General features: G+C 40.1%; 2 protein-coding genes and 2 long non-coding RNA genes across 7 annotated transcripts; 3 read left to right on the forward strand and 1 right to left on the reverse strand.

The window, feature by feature from the left end:
• Nucleotides 1-3,329: 3,329 nt before the first annotated feature.
• LOC122022570 lies at nt 3,330-4,075 on the forward strand. Its single transcript, XR_006123020.1, has 3 exons — nt 3,330-3,610; nt 3,699-3,779; nt 4,036-4,075. It is a non-coding gene; the product is annotated as an uncharacterized LOC122022570 (long non-coding RNA).
• A 6,960-nt stretch (nt 4,076-11,035) lies between these two features.
• Nucleotides 11,036-11,587, forward strand: LOC122022763. The gene is made up of 3 exons (XR_006123081.1): nt 11,036-11,122; nt 11,211-11,291; nt 11,548-11,587. It is a non-coding gene; the product is annotated as an uncharacterized LOC122022763 (long non-coding RNA).
• Nucleotides 11,588-15,595: 4,008 nt separating this feature from the next.
• On the forward strand, nt 15,596-19,418 carry LOC122022514 (3-dehydroquinate synthase homolog). Of its 3 annotated transcripts, none has more exons than XM_042580534.1 (10): nt 15,596-15,735; nt 15,880-16,068; nt 16,252-16,418; nt 16,607-16,705; nt 16,842-16,910; nt 18,127-18,267; nt 18,384-18,473; nt 18,704-18,874; nt 19,049-19,124; nt 19,206-19,418. In XM_042580534.1, the coding sequence occupies exons 1-10, from the start codon at nt 15,663-15,665 to the stop codon at nt 19,322-19,324; spliced, it is 1,194 nt and encodes a 397-aa protein (XP_042436468.1). In that variant the 5' UTR covers nt 15,596-15,662; the 3' UTR covers nt 19,325-19,418. The 3 variants fall into 3 exon arrangements, with proteins under 3 accessions (XP_042436468.1, XP_042436469.1, XP_042436470.1); XM_042580535.1 differs by having other exon boundaries at nt 15,613-15,786; XM_042580536.1 differs by having other exon boundaries at nt 15,613-15,728.
• Nucleotides 19,419-19,521: 103 nt separating this feature from the next.
• Nucleotides 19,522-22,568, reverse strand: LOC122022515 (NAP1-related protein 2-like). 2 transcript variants are annotated; one of them, XM_042580537.1, is made up of 10 exons: nt 22,326-22,561; nt 21,911-22,033; nt 21,766-21,816; nt 21,499-21,570; nt 21,306-21,416; nt 21,146-21,207; nt 20,441-20,501; nt 20,260-20,316; nt 20,089-20,133; nt 19,522-19,812 (listed from the first exon to the last, which is right to left on the reverse strand). In XM_042580537.1, exons 1-10 carry the CDS (start codon nt 22,440-22,442, stop codon nt 19,747-19,749), a joined length of 765 nt encoding a protein of 254 aa, XP_042436471.1. In that variant the 5' UTR covers nt 22,443-22,561; the 3' UTR covers nt 19,522-19,746. The 2 variants fall into 2 exon arrangements, 1 of the variants encoding a protein (XP_042436471.1); XR_006122994.1 differs by lacking the exon at nt 19,522-19,812 and having other exon boundaries at nt 20,441-21,207; nt 22,326-22,568.
• Between the last annotated feature and the right edge of the window lie 388 nt (nt 22,569-22,956).

Consider the following 22,956-nt stretch of genomic DNA (forward strand, 5'->3'; position numbering starts at 1 on the left):
TGATGTGTTCTCTCACTTCCTCCGCATGCGTCGATCACATACTCGGATCTTTCCTTATCCATCATACCCTAAAGTCTTGCCCGAGCCATTTTCTCATCTCACTCTCGATCTTATGTATGCTGATTTCTTCCAAGGTCGTCGACCAAGGAAGATGTCATCCGTCCCACTAAGCTCAAACGACAATGCACTATACAAAATGGTTGTCTCATGCATACATCCTTTGTCATCCAGAGACCAGGCAATTCTACGTCCTGTTCACCTTTTTCTGATGTATGTCCTTAAGCATAAATTGGATATAGATCTTGCTTATTGGGTTTTTAAATCCATAATCTACTACTCTGGCTATAGTACCTCATTTAAGGTACACATGGTTCATTGTTATATTCTTACTGCTTTTATAGCCTCCTTAGGTGTAGGAGTTGGGCGTGGTGAGTTGATTGAGTTGTCTGATTTTGATCTCATAGGTATTCGACAAATGTCTTTGGCTGGGATTAAGGCTAGTTCTCAGGGTCTGGTTTACAAGCGTACTCATCTGTACTATGTTCCACCTGTCGAGGAAGCGGTTGATGCTGAGGACATCCCCATTGCTGTAGAGGAACCCTATATACCATCGTTAGCTATTGAGTACTCTCAGACTCCAGTCTTTGATGCTGCTCAGGCGACTTCATCTACAACCCCTCCTCCTCACTTTAGTGATCCATTCAGTCAGCTCCGAGACGATATTTTTGGTCGTTTCGACTCTCTTCAGACGATGTTTCAGGATCAACTGACAGATTTTCGTCAGGATATTACTCGACGTGTAGAGACGTTGGAGGCACAGCAGACTAGGATGTTTAGCTATTTTCGTTCTTCCCATGATCCTCCACCTCCTGACATCTGACTCTTTATATGTCTTTCTGGACTAGTGTGACTGATCAAACTTTTGTATTTGAACCTTGTCCTAAAATTTGTAGTTCTGATTACTTATTTTTGCATACTTGTTGGATGTGTTTAATAGAATAGGTTTTATTTTGAAAATTATTAATTAGTTTATTTTTCAAAATTATTTTTGTAAAAATCCTCTTTCAAAATTTTTGTTTACAAAATTCTTTCAAAATATTTTATTTTCTAGAGTAGCCTAGGTCTTACCGTAGATTTGCATGTTCCTATAGTTTTAGAAGCCAGCATCTCACAAGAATAGTAGGATCCCTTGTTTGATAACTTAGAATGGGTGAGATGCTTAGGACCTTGCCCAAGATTTCAGATGCTTATGTCAGTGCATCGCTATAAATCTGGGCTTTAAACAACATACATGAATCAATTTGAGTTAACTAGCTAGTAAAAACCTAGTTAGTACTAAATACTCAAGTTGACCAACCTAAGTCAATAGCTACTATCTTGTGATAGTTAGCCTTAAACAAAAGTTGGACATTTCATCATAAGGACATCTTTTCCTTAGTTTACCTAACCATGCTTGGACTTTTAGGATAAATATCAATTTTAGGGGGAGCTATTTTTAAAAAAAAATTGTTTCATCTTTCTTGGATTCTTTTTGAAATTTTTTCTTTTTCTTTCAAAAATGTTCAAAATTATTTAGACTTTTAAATTAGTTTTGAAAATTTGTTTTAAAATTTTCCTTTATAAAAATTCAAAAGGGCTTTTAAAACAATTCTTTCAAAATATAATTTTTTTTAAAATTCTTTTCATATAGTTTAAGTGTTCAAAATTAATTTTACACTTAGCAAACTTGTTAAAACTTTTAAAGTGTTAAAATGTTTAAAGAGTTATAGAAATGTTCAAAATTTTTGAAAATCCTAATTTGTATTTTTCAAATTATTTATTCTTTCCTATTTTTCAACTTTTAAAAATGATGTTTGAAATCTTTTTCTAATTCCTTTTATAAACATTTTACATTGAAAGTTGGTTTTAGAAATTTTAACTTAGTAAAATTATTTTACTTGTAAACCTTTACTCTCTTCAAAAGATTTTACTTAGGAATACTTTTCAAAATTTGGTTTCTTTAATATTATTTCTACCTTAGTAAAAATTTCTCTTTTTCAAAGTATTTGTTTAACTTAGGATAATTATTTTTTCAAAATTATTTTATATTTTTAACTTAGTAAAATTTTCAAAATTATTTTATATTATTTTTGAATATTAAAATTACCTTTTCATTTTCATGTATTTTTTGAGCACTTAGTTAAAGTTGTTATACATTTTTTGGTTTGTTGGTCTTCTTTTGTTTTTGATGTATGTAAAAGGGGAGAGATAATGAATTTAGGGGGAGTTGTCTAACTCAGCAGGAGAATTTAAAAATCAAATTGCTTGTTTATTTATTTGTTGCATATTTTTAACTTAACTTTGAACCTTGGTTGCCAAACATCAAAAAGGGGGAGATTGTTAGTGCAAGTTGCACCAGAATCAAACCTGAGTTTTGATGTTGTCAAAAGTTCAAGTTAAGTCTTATTATGATCTAACAAGTTGACTGAGTGTGCAGGATGTTTACTCAACCAGAAAAGTCCTAGTTGGAGGCTAGGTGGAGAAATCTTAGCAGATCGTGGAACCCAGGTGCAAGTCCAAGCAGGTCAAGGGGACCCGACGCTTGGCGGTGTGATCGAGAGATCTGGAGGACCGAAGATCAAAAGGAAAAGTCCCGGGGAGCCGATCAAGGCTGAGTGAAAAGTCCAAACTAGATCTGGAGGATCTAAGTTTGACAGGTAGGTTGAGGTAAACAACTGGAGGAGCGACAGTGAGGCCGGGTTCCCGAAGGGAACAACCTTAGGTCGCTGATCCAACTGAAGAAACCGGGAAAGTTTCAAAGTTGAGATCAAGACAGTTCTTGTAAAATACCGAAAATGGCGAATATTGATAAGAGAATTTTTCAAAATTTTTCGAAATTTTTCGGGAATTTTTCGGAGCTCGTATGGACGAGTTAACGGGGATATAAATGGGGCCCGGGAAAGCCTGTTTAGGCTACCCAATTTAAGTGAGGAAAAGTTGAAATTATTTATTTATTTCTTTTTCTTTTTCTTTCCCTGTTTTCACCGAAACCTCTCCCCCCCCGTGCGTGCCATTTCTCTTCTCCTCCGCCGAATTCACCCGTGCCCTAACCTCCTAGCGCCGGCGGTTATCTCTTCTCCTCCGATTGAACTCCGGCCAAGCTTCTTCTTCCCCTCTCTTCCGAGCTGTGCCGCCCGATTTTGTCTCTTCCTGTGCCGCAGACGTTTCTTCTCGCCGACACTTAAGCGCCGCCCTTTCCCCTTCTCGGATCTGTGCGCCGACGCCGCCCAGCCCCTGCAGCCAGGTGATCATCCCGCGGCTCCCTATGCCCTAGCACCGGCAGACGACCGCCGCCCTGCGCCGCTGCCAACTCTTGACCCGAGCAGTGCTATGAGCCGTGCCCTAGATCTGTCCTTGTGTACCACTGCCGACCGCCGGATCGGGCTGTTCCAGCCTCTCCACGCCGAGCCCTAGTTTCCCGGCGTCACTCCGATCGTCCTCTGCCCTAGCACTGGTCTGCCAGCCGTCCAGTGCCAGCCGCCAACTTGTTATCGACCTGAGTCTCTGGTATTAAGGTTTCCAGCAGCAGCTTCGTCGGGTTCTTGGTCATCGCAGGCGATTAGAGGAAGAGGTAAGGTGCTCAGGTTGTTCTGAGAATTTGGTTGTTGTTTGGATGTCGATTTCTTAAGCTTCATTTTGATCCAGACAGTGCATTGCAGGGCGTTTCTTGATTTCCAATAGCTACCTCTGTTCCGACAGCAAGTTGTCTTTGCTATGGATTTGTTGGGCTGTGGATTAAGGTAAGAAGTAGGGAAATTGATTCATGTTGTTGATGAATTAGGTATGTATTGAATTAGGGCTAAATCAAGTAAGATATTATGATTGGTTATTTTATTGCAAGCCCAAATTCGAATGAATTAATTAGAATTGATTGAGGAGTTAAATGATCCAATTAGGGTTTATAATTGGATTTGGATTTATGTTAGTTTCTCGAGGATTTGATTTAGCTAATTAATTGGTATTTAATTAGCTAAATCTGTATACTATGTACTACAGGACTGTGACGCGAGATGAGCAACTCGACGTTGGATTTGGATCGGATGAGACCCTTTCTATTGGAGGCGGGTACCTCTTGACTTATCTTTTATGATATTGTCATTGGATATGCATAGTATTTTATAACTACATGCAATGAACATGTTTGCCGTTGGTATGTCACTGTTTGATATCCTTAGCATGTTAGGTTTGTCACCTGCGATGTATCCGTGCTTATATCTCGTGATTTGTTGCCATGATTATCTTGTTACCATGAGTATCTTTGTTTCTAGAGTGACATACCATGCTTACTGAGATTAGGACTAGGATTTGGATTGTTGTTTCTGGCCTATATATCTAGATTATTTGATACTTAAGTTTTTGTGCCATATCAGATTTGTGTACCTCTATTTGTATATCATATATGATTCGGGTGTTTAGACCCTGATTCTTTGATCTGTGTATATTGTTGGTACATATGCTATGGAAGAGGGATATGATTTGGGTCTAGGTTGTTATACCTTAGAGGATTTGTATACCCTAGATCCGTGGATTTGGCTTACTGATACTGTGGTACCCATATTATGTATATATGGATTTTTCTATGCTGATCAGGATATTCCATACTTATTATGTTCAGGACATAGGTTTTTTTTTGATATTCTATCTGACCTGTGTACTCTAGATTTTTGGTATGTGACCATCACTTTTACAATACCCATTTTGTATATATGGATATGGTTATGTTGATCAGTTTTTACTATGCATAGTGACATGCATCATGATTGCATGCTGTGCAATTGTCGGCTCCACTATGGTTGAGCCCATCGCCAGTTACATGTACTGCACACACCCCCACTCATGGTTTAGTGGTATATCAGGCATGTGTTTGGCGGTTCTGCTGTTTGGCTCCGTTGGTCATATGACTCAGCGTGGTAGCCGGCAGTCAGTTCCGCTCTGTTTGGCTCCGCTGGCATTTAGTGTAGCAGCGTAGTAGCCGGCAGACGGTGGACTCTGTTTGGCTCCGTTGGTCAGGTGACGCAGCGTGGTAGCCGGCAGAGATTCCTCCCCGTCATCGTGTACCGGGAGATGAGAGCATTGAGCTCCCCCATTTATGATTTGGTGTAGGAGGATAGGTGTACTCCGACAGCATCCCGTCCACTCGGTCACTCATCAGGAGCAGTGACGGCAGAGTGCACGGTTGTCACAGCCCTACCCACTCGGTCTCACCATTGTGTGTGAGATGGTTGGCGTCAGGGGTGACCATGACATTTGCATCATACGCATTGCTGCATTTATTTGCTGCATTTGGTTGGATGCATATGTTTGACATGCATACAGGATTTATGACACTCTCGGTTTGACGACCCTTTTGTTCTGGATAGGAGTTCCTGGTGAGTACAACTTCCTCAGTTACCTTTCAGTTTTGCATTTGTCCTATATATGATTAGGAAGCTATATTCCATGTTTATTGCTGTTAGATATATCTTACTAGGCATGTCTATTGGTATTCGCTGAGTTGTTGAACTTACCCCCGTGGACTCTATATTTTTCAGGTACCAGGTTATTTATGGTGTAGCTTGGAGCATCCTGTCTGCTGGTCCCCACGTCACATCAGAGGACTTATCGGTTTCACGTATGTTTTGCTTGTTTTTATGTATCAGTTTGTTTAGCTCGATACTCTGGTTTTATTTTTGGAGAGTTGATGTTGTTATGTGGTGTTTTGTATTTGTTATTGGTTGTGTAAGCCTAGTCGGCTAGCAGTTTTGTGTTTTGGTTTTGGTACAGCCGAGTGGGCTGCTTTATTTTTTTACTGTGTGGTTGTGTCAGCCAAAGGCTGAATTTGATATTAACTGCGTGGTGTTTGTTTTCTTTTATTGTTATTATTCCAGCCGCATGTGGCTGAGGTATATAGTGCTTGTAGAAAAGTTTCAGATTGTCCGCCGTACAGGGGAGATGCTGCCGAAATTTTTTCGGACAGAGACCCCTCTGGGGCGTGACAATTTAGTGGTATCAGAGCAGGTATACGATACTTGCTATGTGTTTTGGATTTTCGAGATTTGTCTGATATCAATTTATTTGGTATCAGAGATCGACTTACGTGTCTTATTTTTCCGGTGTTTCGGATTTTGTGTTTTGGTCTTCTCGATGTGACTTTTCGGATTTTGGGACCTGGCAGCAGCAGGACATCTCCAAGCTATAGGAGGTATGTTGGTATACTGTTGTCCTACCTTTTTGTTAGTATATGCCATGTTCACTATTACAGTTTATGACCTGTATTAGCATTATTTATTGGTACCTGTCTAGTTGATATATCATATAATTTATGTGTTAGGTAAATCACTGATCATGGTAGACCGGAATAGAGATCAAGGATTACAGGTCTCTGCTGATTTTTCATATCACACCATTAGTAGTATTAGCTTCTATTACTACTAGTTGATTAGCATATTGAGGCACATACCAGCCTCTGCTAGTATTAGCTGGGTAGTAGATAGTATCTATATCTTCATGTTGATCTAGCCAGTAGTATATCATTTTATCTTAATTAATTACATCAGTAGATAACTGGTTTACTCTTGTTAGATGGGTCAGTGAAAGACTGACTTACGCTTGTCGACTTGGGTAGTCGTAGATTGATATACCTTAGTAGCTTATGGAGGATTAAGGTATTCTTGATTAGTTAATAGATGACCGATTTAGCTTTATTGGTCCGATCTGAATCTTTGGGTAGTTTGTGCTTAGTTTGGTATCTAAAGCACATTTGAGTACATGTTTTGTACTGATGTGGAAAAGACTGAGTTGATCGTATATCATTGTCGATTTTGGTCAGTCTATGGAGGATCGATGTATCATATTCTATGGATACTTTAATTTTAGACTGTATGTACCTAATTGGATAACTTAGAAGGTGGCATATGATTTGTGTGATAGATTGGATTAAATATGCTGATTATGCATATCTATGAAGTGTACATATGATTGTTATGAGTTGAAGGAGTTCTATGATGGATAATTCATTTGTGGATAGTGAGGGTATTTCCGTCTAGATATGGTTATTGTAGGTTTCTTGTGGATTATAGCTATTTAGTTAGCTGTACGTGTTTGATTGACATATTGGAGGTGTCTTATCGATTTAAATATGTGTCGTGGTATGTGCACATGGGTGTGAATGCCATGTTGGAAGTATCTTGTCGACTACATCGGTGTTGTGATATGTACATCTGTGTTTGGTGTGGTATCTGAGGTATCTTGTTGATTACTGGAAGTATATGTTGATTATATTCTTGGCATATGTGTATATTTGTCATGTGAGTGTTGTTTGAGGGTATTGTTAATTTTACCTATGATGATATATGCACACGAGTTCGGTATACATTGTTGGAGGTATCACGGTGATTTATACCTATGATGTGAGTATTTTTGGTGTGAACCAATTGGAGGATTATGTCGATCATACATATGTGGTGTGTGCATGTATGTCAGATGTATGGTTAGTAGCATCATGATGATTCTACCTATGTTAAATGTAGAATATTAAAGGTCTACATTATGATATTGGTTGTTTTACCCTGTCAACTAATTCTCCTATTAGTGGGTGACCGACTCACTAGGATGACGATAAAGTTGACTATGGATTTGATTTGCTTACTGGATGGTTATACCCTAGGCTACCCACATTGGTCTGTGGTAGAGAGATCTTGTGCAGTCTCTAGCCAGATAGTTAGGTGCTTTGGGCACTTATGTATTGTTTGTGGTAGAGCGTAGCTCCCACATGTTATGGATCGTTTGTGGTAGAGCGTAGCTCCCACATATTCTGGATTGTTTGTGGTGGAGCATTGCTCCTACATATTACGGATTGTTTGTAGCGGAGCATTGCTCCCATATTTATTGTGGATATATATTCTGGATTATTTGTGGTGGAGCGTTGCTCCTACATATGGAGGATTTCTTGTGGTAGAGCGTTGCTCCCACATGTATGATATTTTGTGTGATAGAGCATTGCTCTCACACTGGAGGTTCTATTCTTTGGTGATTATATATCGTTGGTGATTAGATCTATTTATTGTTGAGGATCTCATGGTTAGGAATGTCTGTGATACGGACATTTTGTGTCTTGGTTTTACCATTAGTGCTTGTGGTGCCCTAGATGTTATCATAGACTCGATGATATGGGTATTCCTAGGATGTTTAGATTGGTTTCCATTGTCTTTGTTGACGATGTGGTGATCTATTTCGGATCCGAGGTGAGTCACGTGCACCACCTTTGCATAGATCTAGAGATGATTCGACGAGAATATCTATATGTGATTATCAGTAGTGCTGATTTGGATTGTCTTATGTGATGATGTTTGGGACACACGATCACCAGTCGGAGTGTACCGTGGTTCCACAGGAGATAGAGGTTGTTACCGTTGGGAGCAGCCGAAATCAGTGCAGGAGATCCGCAGTCCTTGGGACTGGCAGGATATTACAAACCTTTCGTCGAGGGTTTCTTTCGCATAGTTATGCTACTTTCACGCGTGACCATGAAAGGCGTGAAGTTTACTTGGACTGAGGATTGCAAGACCAGCTTCTAAGAGCTGAAGCGGAGACCAGTGTCGGCTCCGATTTTGGTTTTAACTTTTGGAGAGGACGGATTAGTGCTTTATACCGACGCATCTCTACAGGGTTGAGCGCTGTTTTGATGCAGCACGGCAGGGTAGTCTCCTACTTCTCTGTAGTTGAGGGAGTATGAGGAGAACTACCCAGTACATGACTTGTGATTGAATGCCAGTATGTTTGACTTGAAGATTTGGCAGCATTATCGGTGCGGTGTTACAATTGAGATTCTCACTGACCATAAGAAATCTCAAATGTCTGTTCACTCAGCAGGAACTTAATCTCCGACAGAGGAGATGGATGAAGTTCCTGAAGGATTTTGGTTGTACCATTAGCTATCACCCGAGGAGAGCTGATGTTGTTGCCGATGCACTTAGCAGGAAGTCCAGAGGGACTTTAGCTTGCCACCGAATTGTGGTCACAGACTGGTTACCATGGTTGTTCAGTCGTCGATCAGGACGAGGATCCGAGAGCCCTAGGCTGTATTTGCAATTTATAGGCAGCCAGATAGCTTCCGGGCAACCAAAACCGAGTTCACACGAGACGAGGAGGGTATTATATACTACCGAGGCAGATTATGCGTACCTCAATCTTACCCGGTTTTGTCGGAGCTATTTCAGGAGGCTCATCGTTCTCGATTTGCGATCCATCTAGGCAAGACCCGCATGTATCGAGATTTGAGGTGTTCCTATTGGTGGGACAGTATGAAGACAGACATCGCGGATAATGTAGATAGATGTCTTGTCTGTCAACAGGTGAGGGCTGAGCACCAGATACCTGCCGGATTATTTTAGCGGATTTCTATTCCTGAGTGCAAATGGAAACATATTACCATGGACTGTGTGGTGAGTCTGCCTAGAACACGATGAGGTCATGACACGATTTGGGTAATCATTGATTGATTAACCCAACCTGCGCACTCGTTAGCGATCCGGAAGACTGATTTCCTGGATCGATTGGTAGAGTTCGTCTACAACAACGGTTTGCATTCGGTTATCCAAATGCCACCGTTGAAGCGTTGTAAGGTAGGCCTTGTCGGACACCCATCCTCTGGGATGAGGTTGGGGAGGCCCAGTTATTGAGACCTCATAGAGCTCAGCTTGAGACCAAGTTGGTCCGTACTATCAGACGGAGGATGTCAGAGGCGTAGGACTGCTAGAAGGGTTATGCAGACCTGAGTCGGAGACTCTTAGAGTTCTCTGCAGGCGACTATATTTTTCTGCGAGTCTCACCTACGGAAGGGGTGAAGGGATTGATCTCAGAAGTAAGCTAACTCCGTGATACATTGGACCTTTCCAGATCTCGGAAAGGATTGGAGCGGTAGCTTACCGGTTGGCACCACCACCGTCTCTGGCAGGAGTTCACGATGTATTCCACGTATCTATGTTGCGGAGATATGTGCCCGACCCGACGCAGGTGCTGGCTGATATTCCAGTTCCAGTTCAGCCTGATATTTCATATGAGGAGATTCCGGTACGGATTTTGGAGAGGAAAGAGCGTCAGTTGCGGAACAAGACTATCCGGCTGGTTAAGTCGGATGACAGTATCGTTTGGACGAGGAAGTTACTCAGGAGCTCGAGGATACGATCCGAGCTCGATATCCCCATCTTTTCACTTGAGGTATGTGAATTAGATTACCGTTCAGCATTCATACTTTCTATATATGTTGTTAGTACTTGCTGATGGTAGATAACGAAATTTGGGGACCAAATTTTTATTAGTGGGGGAGAATGTAAAATACCGAAAATGGCGAATATTGATAAGAGAATTTTTCGAAATTTTTCGGGAATTTTTCGGAGCTCGTATGGACGAGTTAACGGGGATATAAATGGGGTCCGGGAAAGCCTGTTTAGGCTACCCAATTTAAGTGAGGAAAAGTTGAAATTATTTATTTATTTCTTTTTCTTTCCCTGTTTTCACCGAAACCTCTCCCCCCCCGTGCGTGCCATTTCTCTTCTCCTCCGCCGAATTCACCCGTGCCCTAACCTCCTAGCGCCGGCGGTTATCTCTTCTCCTCCGATTGAACGCCGGCCAAGCTTCTTCTTCCCCTCTCTTCCGAGCTGTGCCGCCCGATTTTGTCTCTTCCTGTGCCGCAGACGTTTCTTCTCGCCGACACTTAAGCGCCGCCCTTTCCCCTTCTCGGATCTGTGCGCCGACGCCGCCCAGCCCCTGCAGCCAGGTGATCATCCCGCGGCTCCCTATGCCCTAGCACCGGCAGACGACCGCCGCCCTGCGCCGCTGCCAACTCTTGACCCGAGCAGTGCTATGAGCCGTGCCCTAGATCTGTCCTTGTGTACCACTGCCGACCGCCGGATCGGGCTGTTCCAGCCTCTCCACGCCGAGCCCTAGTTTCCCGGCGTCACTCCGATCGTCCTCTGCCCTAGCACTGGTCTGCTAGCCGTCCAGTGCTAGCCGCCAGCTTGTTATCGACCTGAGTCTCTGGTATTAAGGTTTCCAGCAGCAGCTTCGTCGGGTTCTTGGTCATCGCAGGCGATTAGAGGAAGAGGTAAGGTGCTCAGGTTGTTCTGAGAATTTGGTTGTTGTTTGGATGTCGATTTCTTAAGCTTCATTTTGATCCAGACAGTGCATTGCAGGGCGTTTCTTGATTTCCAATAGCTACCTCTGTTCCGACAGCAAGTTGTCTTTGCTATGGATTTGTTGGGCTGTGGATTAAGGTAAGAAGTAGGGAAATTGATTCATGTTGTTGATGAATTAGGTATGTATTGAATTAGGGCTAAATCAAGTAAGATATTATGATTGGTTATTTTATTGCAAGCCCTAATTCGAATGAATTAATTAGAATTGATTGAGGAGTTAAATGATCCAATTAGGGTTTATAATTGGATTTGGATTTATGTTAGTTTCTCGAGGATTTGATTTAGCTAATTAATTGGTATTTAATTAGCTAAATCTGTATACTATGTATTACAGGACTGTGACGCGAGATGAGCAACTCGACGTTGGATTTGGATTGGATACGACCCTTTCTATTGGAGGCGGGTACCTCTTGACTTATCTTTTATGATAATGTCTTTGGATATGCATAGTATTTTATAACTACATGCAATGAACATGTTTGCCGTTGGTATGTCACTGTTTGATATCCTTAGCATGTTAGGTTTGTCACCTGTGATGTATCCGTGCTTATATCTCGTGATTTATTGCCATGATTATCTTGTTACCATGAGTATCTTTGTTTCTAGAGTGACATACCATGCTTACTGAGGTTAGGACTAGGATTTGGATTGTTGTTTCTAGCCTATATATTTAGATTATTTGATACTTAGGTTTTTGTGCCATATCAGGTTTGTGTACCTCTATTTGTATATCATATATGATTCGGGTGTTTAGACCCTGATTCTTTGATCTGTGTATATTGTTGGTACATATGCTATGGAAGAGGGATATGATTTGGGTCTAGGTTGTTATACCTTAGAGGATTTGTATACCCTAGATCCGTGGATTTGGCTTACTGATACTGTGGTACCCATATTATGTATATATGGATTTTTCTATGCTGATCAGGATATTCCATACTTATTATGTTCAGGACATAGGTTTTTGATATTCTATCTGACCTGTGTACTTTAGATTTTGGTATGTGACCATCACTTTTACAGTACCCATTTTGTATATATGGATATGGTTATGTTGATCAGTTTTTGCTATGCATAGTGACATGCATCATGATTGCATGCTGTGCGATTGTCGGCTCCACTATGGTTGAGCCCATCGCCAGTTACATGTACTGCACACACCCCCACTCATGGTTTAGTGGTATATCAGGCAGGTGTGTGGCGGTTCTGCTGTTTGGCTCCGTTGGTCTGAGGACTCAGCGTGGTAGCCGACAGACAGTTCCTCCCCGGCATTTAGTGTAGCAGTAGTAGCCGTGACGGTGGACTCTGTTGGCTCCGTTGGTCGGTGACTCAGCGTGGTAGCGAGATGTCCTCCCGTCATCTTGTCGGAGATGAGAGCATTGAGCTCCCCATTTATGATTTGGGGTCACAGGACGGAGTACTCCGACAGGATCCCGTCCACTCGGTCACTCATCGGGAGTAGGGCAGAGTGTACAGTTGTCACAGCCCTACCCACTCGGCCTCACCATTTGTGTGTGAGATGATCGACCGGCGTCGGTGACCAGACGCATCATTAGCATCATATGCATTGATGCATTTATATTTTATGATTGTGTTTGTGTTTGCTGCATTTTGGTTGGATACATGCTTTTGACCTGCATACATGATTATTGACACTTTCGGTTTGACGACCTTTTGTCTGGATAGGAGTTCTGGTGAGTACAGCTTCCTCAGTTTTTGCATTTTTCCTATATATGATTAGGAAGTTGTATTCCATGTTTATTCTTGTTAGATATATCTTACTAGGCATGTCTATTGGTATTCACTGAGTTGTTGAACTCACCCCGTGGACTCTATATTTTTTGGTTATTTATGGTGTAGCTTGGAGCATCCTGTCTGCTGGTCCCCACGTCACATCAGAGGACTTATCGGTTTCACGTATGTTTTGCTTGTTTTTATGTATCAGTTTGTTTAGCTCGATACTCTGGTTTTATTTTTGGAGAGTTGATGTTGTTATGTGGTGTTTTGTATTTGTTATTGGTTGTGTAAGCCTAGCCGGCTAGCAGTTTTGTGTTTTGGTTTTGGTACAGCCGAGTGGGCTGCTTTATTTTTTTACTGCGTGGTTGTGTCAGCCAGAGGCTGAATTTGATATTAACTGCGTGGTGTTTGTTTTCTTTTATTGTTATTATTCCAGCCGCATGTGGCTGAGGTATATAGTGCTTGTAGAAAAGTTTCAGATTGTCCGCCGTACAGGGGAGATGCTGCCGAAATTTCTTCGGACAGAGACTCCTCTGGGGCGTGACAGTTCTACTGTCTTACATTTTATTCCTGCTTTATATTATTGCTATAACATCTGTTTTGCAGGAAAGTTTTTTCATAACACTGTGCTGCAGATTCGACTGCATCGGTCGACTGAACCAGTGGTTCGGTCGACCGAACAAAGCAAACTCAAAGTAGTAATTCAGTTCAGAACAGATCAGACCAGAGTCTAGTCAAAACATGATCGGTCGACCGAACAGTAAGATCGGTCGACTGGACCAGGGTGACTCAGCAAAAGACATATCATCAGCAGAGATCAACAGGAAAGGAAAAAAGGCTGATCGGTCGACCGAACCAGAGGACCGGTCGACCGATCTAATCAACATTAATGGGGCAATAAATAAAGATCTCGGCAGATTTCAGCGAACAAGGAAAAAGCTTGTTCGGTCGACCGAAAGGCATGATCGGTCGACCGAACCATTAAAGATCAGTTAATGCAGATTTCCGAGCCAACTTCAGACTCCGGCTAGAAAGGAAGGAGGGAGCGGGTTCGATCGACCGAACAGTGGGATCGGTCGACCGAACGCCCAAGGCCTATAAATTGAGGCTCGAAGTCAGAGGCTGGATAAAACTTTCTGATCAACTCTTGTGCTCTTCTACAAGCTGCTCACGCTACACGTCGTCATCAAGTTTGCAAGCGACTTCATCCAACAGTGTCGACCGAGCTACGATTTACTACTTCTATTGTCGGTATATATTTATTTTAGTATTGCACTTAATTTCTGTAAGATAGTAGGAGTGTTACTATCTTACATATTTGTACTTGTACGATTCACTTCTTTCCGAGGATTTCGGAAAGAATGATTATAGTGCTTTGTCCATCGGTGCGGTCAAGGACCGCGGGCCTTCGAGTAGGAGTCGAGCTAGGCTCCGAACGAAGTAAACACTTTTGTCTCTCTTTATTTTCCGCTGCTTAATTCTGACTTTAAAAGATAAAGAATAGTTTTAAAAAAAAACGCGATATTCATCCCCCCTCTATCGCACTACTCGATCTATCACATTCATGTTTAAAAAAATTATTGCTCTCGATATTTTAGGTTAAATTGAAGTTTAAGGATATGAATATAATCAGGATAACTAGTCGAACATATAGAATCTAGTTTCATATCACATCATTTTATCCATTAGTCAATTTTGGGCAAAATCGGCCAACAACCTCGGATTGACATAAAACTAGATCTTATGTGTTCAGCTAGTTCTTCTGATTATATCTATGTCCTCAAATATCAATTTGACTCAATATATTAAAAGCAATAATTTTTTAACACAAATATGTTTGAAAAAATTAATTTATGTTAAAAAAATCATTACTCTCAATATATTAGATCAAATTGATGTTTGAGGACATGAATATAATCAGGAGAACTAGCCGAACTCATAGGATTTAATTTCATGTCAATTCGAGTTTGTATGGTCCATTAGCTGAATTTTTTAAGTACGAATTAAAATTTTCAAATATTTTTATGTTCAAAAAATTATTGTTCTTAATATATTGAGTCAAATTGACATTTGAAGACATAAATATAATTAGGAGAGGTAGATGAATATATAAGAACTAGTTTCATGTCAATCTGAGGGGACGTTTGGTTTAGGGGAATAGGAGTGAGGTAGGGCTGCAAACGAATCGAGCCGGCTCGCGAGCTTTTCGAGCCGGCTCGAAAAATATTCGATTCGTATTCGAATTTATCGAATTCGAGCCGAACTCGAATATGTTCGAACTTTTTTTCGAGCCGAACTCGAGCCCAAATTATATTGTTCGAGCCGCTCGCGAGCCGCTCACAAGCCTTAATATTTATTAATACAAGTTAAATATATATTAAATAAATAAATTTCGAGTCTTTCGAACTTATTTTCGAGTAATAATTCGAATAGTTCGCGAACATGTTCGAATATTTCGAGCCGAACTCGAACCCGAACTCTAATTCGAACCGAACTCGAACCAAACATTTTAATTTTTTCGAGCTTCGAATCGAGCTCGAACTCGAATATACCTATTTCGAGCCGAATTCGAGCCTTAAATTTTTCAGCATATTCGGCTTGATTCGATTCGTTTATACCCCTAGCTCATCCCCATTCCCAAGCCAGCAAATAAATTGATTAATTGGGGTTGGAAGGTAGGGATAAAGCTCGGGATTTTAAGGCAGGACGGACATGGCGATTTCATCGTCGTCCTGCACGACCACGATCACCAAATTTTCGGCGTCGCCGCTGCCCCCCGTAAGAGGCATAGCCGCTGAGCCTCTCTCCCGAGATTGTCTCCCAGCGCTATGATTAAGAAAGATCACCTTTTGTTCTCCGAACTAAATTTACTTTCTGCTGTGTTTTCGTCTCGAGTTTCAACTGCTTAGGTTGGTTTTTCTTAATGCAGGCGGGTTTCCAGTCAGTACCTGCGTCGCGATGTCCCGATCTGCGGCTGCGGATAGGAATAAGGCGTCGAAGCTTGTTTGGATATGGACTGAGAGCAGGCATGTGATGACGGCTGCTGTTGAGAGAGGGTGGAATACCTTCATCTTTCGATTGGAACCACGATCCACCGAGCTTGCCAACGAGTGGTCATGTAATCCATTAAACGGCTATTCTCCCTTCTGTTAGGGTTTATCTCCAATTTGTAGCAGGGCATGGTTACTATAATTGACTGCTCTAGATGCGTCCTGTTTCTTTGATTTCAAATAGTTATGCAACCACATTTACTGAATGACTTTAGATTGAGTTCTTCTACCTTTCTTTAATCTTTGTGCAGCTATTGCCTTGATAACACCAATTTTTATTCATGGCAAAGATCTCCTTGATGAACAAAGCAGAAAGATTGCTTCTCTCTGTGAAGTTTCATCTCCACAAGAGTTGGAGGTCCTTCAGCCAAATACAGAGGCAGAGAATATTGTCATAACTTTCCAGAATGAATGGCAGGTGTCCAGCTCTCTCATCTTTAGAATTGATGTTGACTTATTTTTCAATCGAGTCTATAAAATGGAAAGGTATATGCATCATTTTCAGAATCTACATAACTGATTGTATATATGGATTCCATCAGGACATTTTTCTTCATCCCCATCTGTACATGCGTGATTTTTAATAAGTGTTATGTATTGGGAAAGGTTATACCTGCAGAGAACATTGTTGCAGCATTCCAAGGGTGTGATAAGACTGTTTTGGCAGTTTCAAGTACTTCCACTGAGGCACAAGTGTTTCTTGAGGTAATTTCACAATATAATATCCAAGAGCAAGTTTAGAAAAGAAAGTAAAACAGGAGGTCCTAAGTGTTGTTATTTATCTTTTTATTTGTCACTTTGGAGTTTGATGGTGAATTAAAAACATTTGATACCTAATTAGGTCTTGGAGCAAGGTCTTGATGGAGTTGTTCTGAAGGTTGAAGACATGAAAGAAGTCCTGAAACTAAAGGTACCTCATGGGATATACACTTTAGACTCATGCAGTCATGGGTGTCTATATATATATATATATTTCCAAGGAAAATTTCACCCTTACTCAAGTAAATGGATATCTGTAAGAGAAAACAAATGACAGAAAAGTAGATTAAGATGATATAGATGTGCTAAAAAAAATCAATAAATTTAATAACTAGAGAAGATGAATCAGTTGAAGGTCTACTTAAGACAAATAAATGTGATTTATTTGTTTATTTTTGAATATACATTATATAACCTTATTAGTACAAAAAATATGCAGCAGAAGGTGGGAATATTAGATGGATATAAGGAGTCGCTAGGAAAGATAAAATGAAAATATAACTTTTATGAGTAATTAGGTGTAACTTCAACAGATGATGATTGTTGAACTAAGTTGAGCTTCATAGATTGTTTGTTGTTATTGCTTTATTTGTAAAAGACTGGCATAGAATTTGTATGAAGCTACTTGATTGCTTTGCACAAGAGTAGACAGTCCTTATCTCATCCCACTGTCGAGTATGACATCTTTAATACACCTAGGTAACCAAAAATATTCATGCCTTTGCAAGAAACCAATAGTCTAAATACATTTATTGAATCACAATATGTAAAACAAATACCTTTTCTCTCCTACAATGCCTTGTGTAATTTTCTTATTTGTAAAAATAATCCAATGACTAATGCTAGCTTTTCTGTGTAGCTGTTTGTTTGTTTATTTATTTGTTTTTTATTTCCTTTTCATCAGTCATTTGCAGCCTTGCTGGTTCCTATGAGCATTATACAATAGAAAGAAAATATTAAAGTTAGTTTAGCCCTTTCATGTTTAACTCAATAAATTGTTTATGTTGGTCTGTCATTTATTGCTGAAGCAGGCATCTACTCCCTTTCTATTCTATCTAGCTCCATCACCTCGAGCTAAGATGTCTGCACTGCTCGTTGATAATTGATATATATATGTCTCGAAGGGACAACCTCTGATTAATTGAAAACTAATGGTCAAAGCAAATGGCACTTGGTTCGTCTATATTGCATACTTTCTTTAAAGATAATTTAGAAGAGAGATATACCACCTAAAATTTGTTATTACCTCTGCCACATAACTTTGTGTATACTGTTGCAGACCAAGCATATACTGACTGTATTTTAATTTCTCAAATAGCATTAACCTATATTCTATATTGACTACTCACTTAGATTAGTATCTCCAGGAGTATTTTGACCGAAGAAATGAAGTCAGAACTATGCTAGACTTGACTAAGGCTACAATAACTCGCATAGAAGTAGTTGGCATGGGTGATCGTGTTTGCGTGGACCTTTGCAGTCTCATGCAACCTGGTGAAGGCCTTCTGGTCCGTCTTTACTTTTTCTCTTCAGGAGTTTGTCTCCATGTGCCTCAAAACACCATTTTCTGGGTTTTTGAGATGCATCTAAAATTGTGGTTTAACTGATACGTCTCATTTTGCAGGTTGGATCCTTTGCCAGAGGACTATTTTTGGTTCACTCAGAGTGCCTCGAAACAAATTACATTGCTAGCAGACCTTTCCGAGTCAATGCTGTTAGTATCAAAATTTACAGGCTACTATTATCACAGTATATACTGCTACTAGAGCTTAATCTTTGTTCTTCTGAATTCTTCTTTTTGTGTCGGTATTTCCTTCTCTAATCCTGGACATGGAAGTAGCTCTCATAAAGTGATTGTTACAAGATCTTTTTAGTTTGTGGTCTGTCTACTGAAAATTTAATCTCTCTTCAGACAGAACACTCATTATTTTCCTTGATAAGCAGGGCCCAGTACATGCCTATGTCGCAATTCCAGGAGGAAGAACTTGCTATCTCTCCGAGTTGCAGGCAGGCAAAGAGGTTATTGTAGTCGACCGAAAAGGTCAGCAAAGGACGTTGATTGTGGGCCGCATCAAGATAGAGTCAAGGCCACTTATCCTGGTGGAGGCAAAACAGGTTTCTGGCTTAGCCTATCTTTTAGTTTAAGTTCACCATCGCTACTATCATGGTGTCTAAAAGATATCAAAACTAAGATCGACTATCAATCTTAATTGTGGCTGGCTAAAAGATATCTGAACAATCTTCTTTTTTACCTTATATTTTGCATGAAATATCTGAATTTGTTTGCAGGAGCACTCTGGAAGTGAGACTTACAGCATCTTCCTACAGAATGCAGAAACTGTCGGATTCGTCTGCCCTCTCCAAGGTTCTTCCATCAGATTTATTGTTCAGCAAATCTTCCCAGTTCTACTTCTTTTTCTCCATCGTTGGATTTCTTTGACTGCAGAAAACCGGAGCTCAATCCCGGTAACATCGCTAAAAGTCGGAGACGAGGTGGTGATTAGAGAGCAGGGCGGCGCTCGTCATACCGGAATAGAGATTCAAGAATTCATTCTTGAGAAATGAACTTTACAATTTTGGATTCATCATATATATATATAAAATGAAAGCTCTGTGTTTGAAAACTAAAAATCTTTCATTTCATTTTATTTTTTTTCAATTTCGAGGGAAAATATTATTGAGAAATTTGAGTTTTCATCATATAATGATACTGATGGAACCTGCGGCCAAAAAAGACAACACAGAAATAGGAGAAGAAGATATGATCCAGGGAAGAAATATTTGATGCCATAAACTTGCATTAAGATTAATAGCAGTAAACAAAATGCTCTACAAAGGAAGAAAGCAAACAGACCATGAACCTGCAGTTAGTTAATACTACTTCGAGGCCTGCAAAAAACAAACAAACAAAAAAAAAACGTTCTTGTTCATCCAGAGTTGATAATGCCATTCATGCAAAGTTGTTCTCAGAATGCTTTGGCGGCTATTTAGTTGTCGTCTCCTTCGCCGTCTTCATCTCCCGACTCATCTTCATCGTCGTGTTCGGTTCCTTTCTGCCAAATGAATCAATGGCAAGTTGGGGGTAAAGAAGCAGTATCTATTCTAAGATTAAGAGATGAAAATTTACATTCTAGTCTGTGCAAGGTATGTTCAAATGCATCACAGGTTCCATCTAAACCGTAACGATTAACTAAAATGCAGTGATAGCATATGAAAATTTAATGTAGACGGGCATAGTTAGACAATCATGGCGCCGTGACCAAATTCACGCAAGGTCTGATGAAGAATTAACATCAAACATGGCAATAGTTCATGGTTCACAGAAGTACCTGCTCATCTTCCTCCTCTCCATCAAAATCCTCCTCGTCGATCTCCTGAACAAGGCAAAAGGCCAAAAAACACGTTGACATTTTTACTATCGATATTAGATCACACAGTCACATTGTATACCGATAATTTATTAAAATGATGTGAAATAAAACAATTAGAAAACAACGCACATTGTTGAAGTACTTCAATGGATTCGGCCATAAATCTTCCTTTAACATCTCAGCCACCTGCGTGCAAATAGGTTATAATCAACGATCATTCCCGGAGTAAGAGGGAAGGTATGACCATTAACAAATAGCAGGGAGAATCAAAAATATACAAATACTCTTATTACAGCTTCAGAAAACTTACCTCATCTGAGAATCCTTCTGCAAGATTTTTCGGTTGAGTCTCATTGAACCAGGAAAAGAAACTGCAGCAGGAAATAAAAGACGATAGCAATCACAAGTGAAGAAAGCTTATAGAAATTACAAATCAAGCTAGAAATTGATAGGATCACAGAACAAGTGAACAATGACTAATCTCATATATCATATGTTTAAGTTACATAGTTCTGCAATTCTGCAAACCTGCCAAAAGGTGAAACAACCCCCCACGACTGCCCCACACCATTGGGAGGGAGTACACATCAGAAAACCGAAGCTAGCCATCACATGGGAGGGTAATTCCTCGGTCTTTGCCGGGATTCGACCCTTGCTCAATTTTGCAAACTTGTCATGTGATAACCAACTCGGCTATGCCTTAGGGCATGTTTAAGTTACATAGTGATCCTATAAGTAATTGCTAATTTGTCTAGACGTGCCATCATCTTTGTGACTTCAGAAGTTTCTATACAAGCTATGCACTTCTATACTTTCGTAATTCGCAATAGACAAAAGGCAAAGCAACAAAACAAAAAACCTGCCAACTACCATAGAATATTGGTTAATGCTTGCTAAAATTAGGACAACAGGACCAGTCACAAATTTGAATTCTAAATTATTTGGCTTATAATTGTCGCACATTGCTGTTTCAGAATGGTCTTTAATACAAGATAGGAAGACACAAATTACAAACCTTTCTTCGACTAAGGGTCTCTTACCCCCTTCCTTTTCATGAGAAACGCCGTTTGCAATATTCTGTAAACAAAATTGAAGGAAAAAAAAGAAGTAAGATGCAACAAGACACCTAATCGAATGAATGATGAAATAAAAAAATGAAACTATAAAATTCTTGCCATTCCCTCCTTCCACTTTATTGTAGTGCCATTTATGTTAGTTGTTCCCTCATCAAAGGAATATGTCTTTGTCAAACATGTATCTTCGAAGTAAGGGTTTGGAGAGAAATTCTACGCATACAGGAAAAACAAAATCAAAATGCTAAAGACTAACAAGTGCATCGATAACACATGAAGAAAATATAAAACTCACAAAGGTAATAGAGTAGCCAGACTTCACATCTTTAAAATCTTCCACATCTAAGGACACCAAGTACTTTAAGATCTGAAGAATGCTACATAACTCGTTAAGCATCATTAAGAAGGTTATAAACAATGAATGGCAACAGAAAACAAAAAATAGAAACAACATTGAGTGGATTGAATTCTGAACTTAATAAAGTGCACTTGAATTGCCAGCAAATCCAAAGTCGAGTTTGAATATGTTCATGAACAATAGCACTGAGTGTAAAGATCATACCTTTTGGTCTTCCTCAGTTACAAGATCAGAAATTACTGGATGGCTAAGAAACTGCATGTAAAGAACAATTTGACCAAATTAATCCAAAATTGGCTAAGGTTTGTTTTTTTTTTTTTAAAAAAAAGAAGAAAAGAACACAGCATACTGCAGTTAACCAAAAATCTGGAATAGATTGAATAATCTCATTTCTCCTTCTGTAGATTGGCCTGCGTATCTCGTTGTATTTTTGTTCGATCTCTAAAACTTTGTCGCTTGCTTCCTCATTAACCTATACAAGATAAAAACAATTAAACAAAAAGGTTTGACTCAGTAAGCGAACACTAAACAGAGAATAGTAAAGTTGCAAGAATAAGAGATCAAAAAAAAAAAAGTCGATATCTTCCGCCAAAGGATTAGGGCTACGTCGATCAACCACCAGCATTCCGAATATCTGCAGGGATCCTTATCGATACCTCAAAGTTAAGCACAAGAGCAATTTTATCAGCGCATTTACTCATACGCAATCGGGCAGGCACACAAAACACACCGAGTCAATTCCGACGGCATTAGAAATGGGATACCTTCTCGATCTCGTCTTGGATCTCCTGAAGCTTTTCAATGGAGAGCACAAGCTCGCCATCGATGTGATACGGGGCCTCCTCCTCCACCTTCGACCTCTTCCCCTTGTCCGCCACCATCTCCCCAGTCGCCGAACCTCTCGAGACCAAATACCCTAACAGTGCACCGAGTCGAGAGAGAGACAGAGAGAGAGAGGGGGGAGGAGGTTAGTAAACTACAAAGCGGATTACTCGGAAGCAGAAGAGATCCAGGACGCTATATTTCCACCTGGCGGAAGCAGAAGAGATCCAACACGACAGACAATGGAGGTAACTGTCACCGCGCGTGAAGATGAACGGTCATCACGGGTGTTGGATCACAGCCAGATCCGACCCATCATGAGCCTATTCGATCGGCCCACAGAATCCAACTCGATACCGCACCGTTTTTGGAAAATGTACTAGATTTTGATTTTTATCGAAGTATTTTCTCGCGTATCAATCGAGATTAGAGCTTTGCAATTTTTTTTATAAAATTAAATCAAAGTCTTCTAATCCTTTTAACTTATTTCTAGTCATTAGCAAGTGAATAATTAAAGATACAGATTAAAACCCCTCGAATCAAAATTTGGACCACTTCTCTTTAAAAAAAAAA

The sequence above is a fragment of the Zingiber officinale genome, chromosome 9B (assembly GCF_018446385.1).
Source record: "Zingiber officinale cultivar Zhangliang chromosome 9B, Zo_v1.1, whole genome shotgun sequence".
Lineage (NCBI taxonomy): Eukaryota > Viridiplantae > Streptophyta > Magnoliopsida > Zingiberales > Zingiberaceae > Zingiber > Zingiber officinale.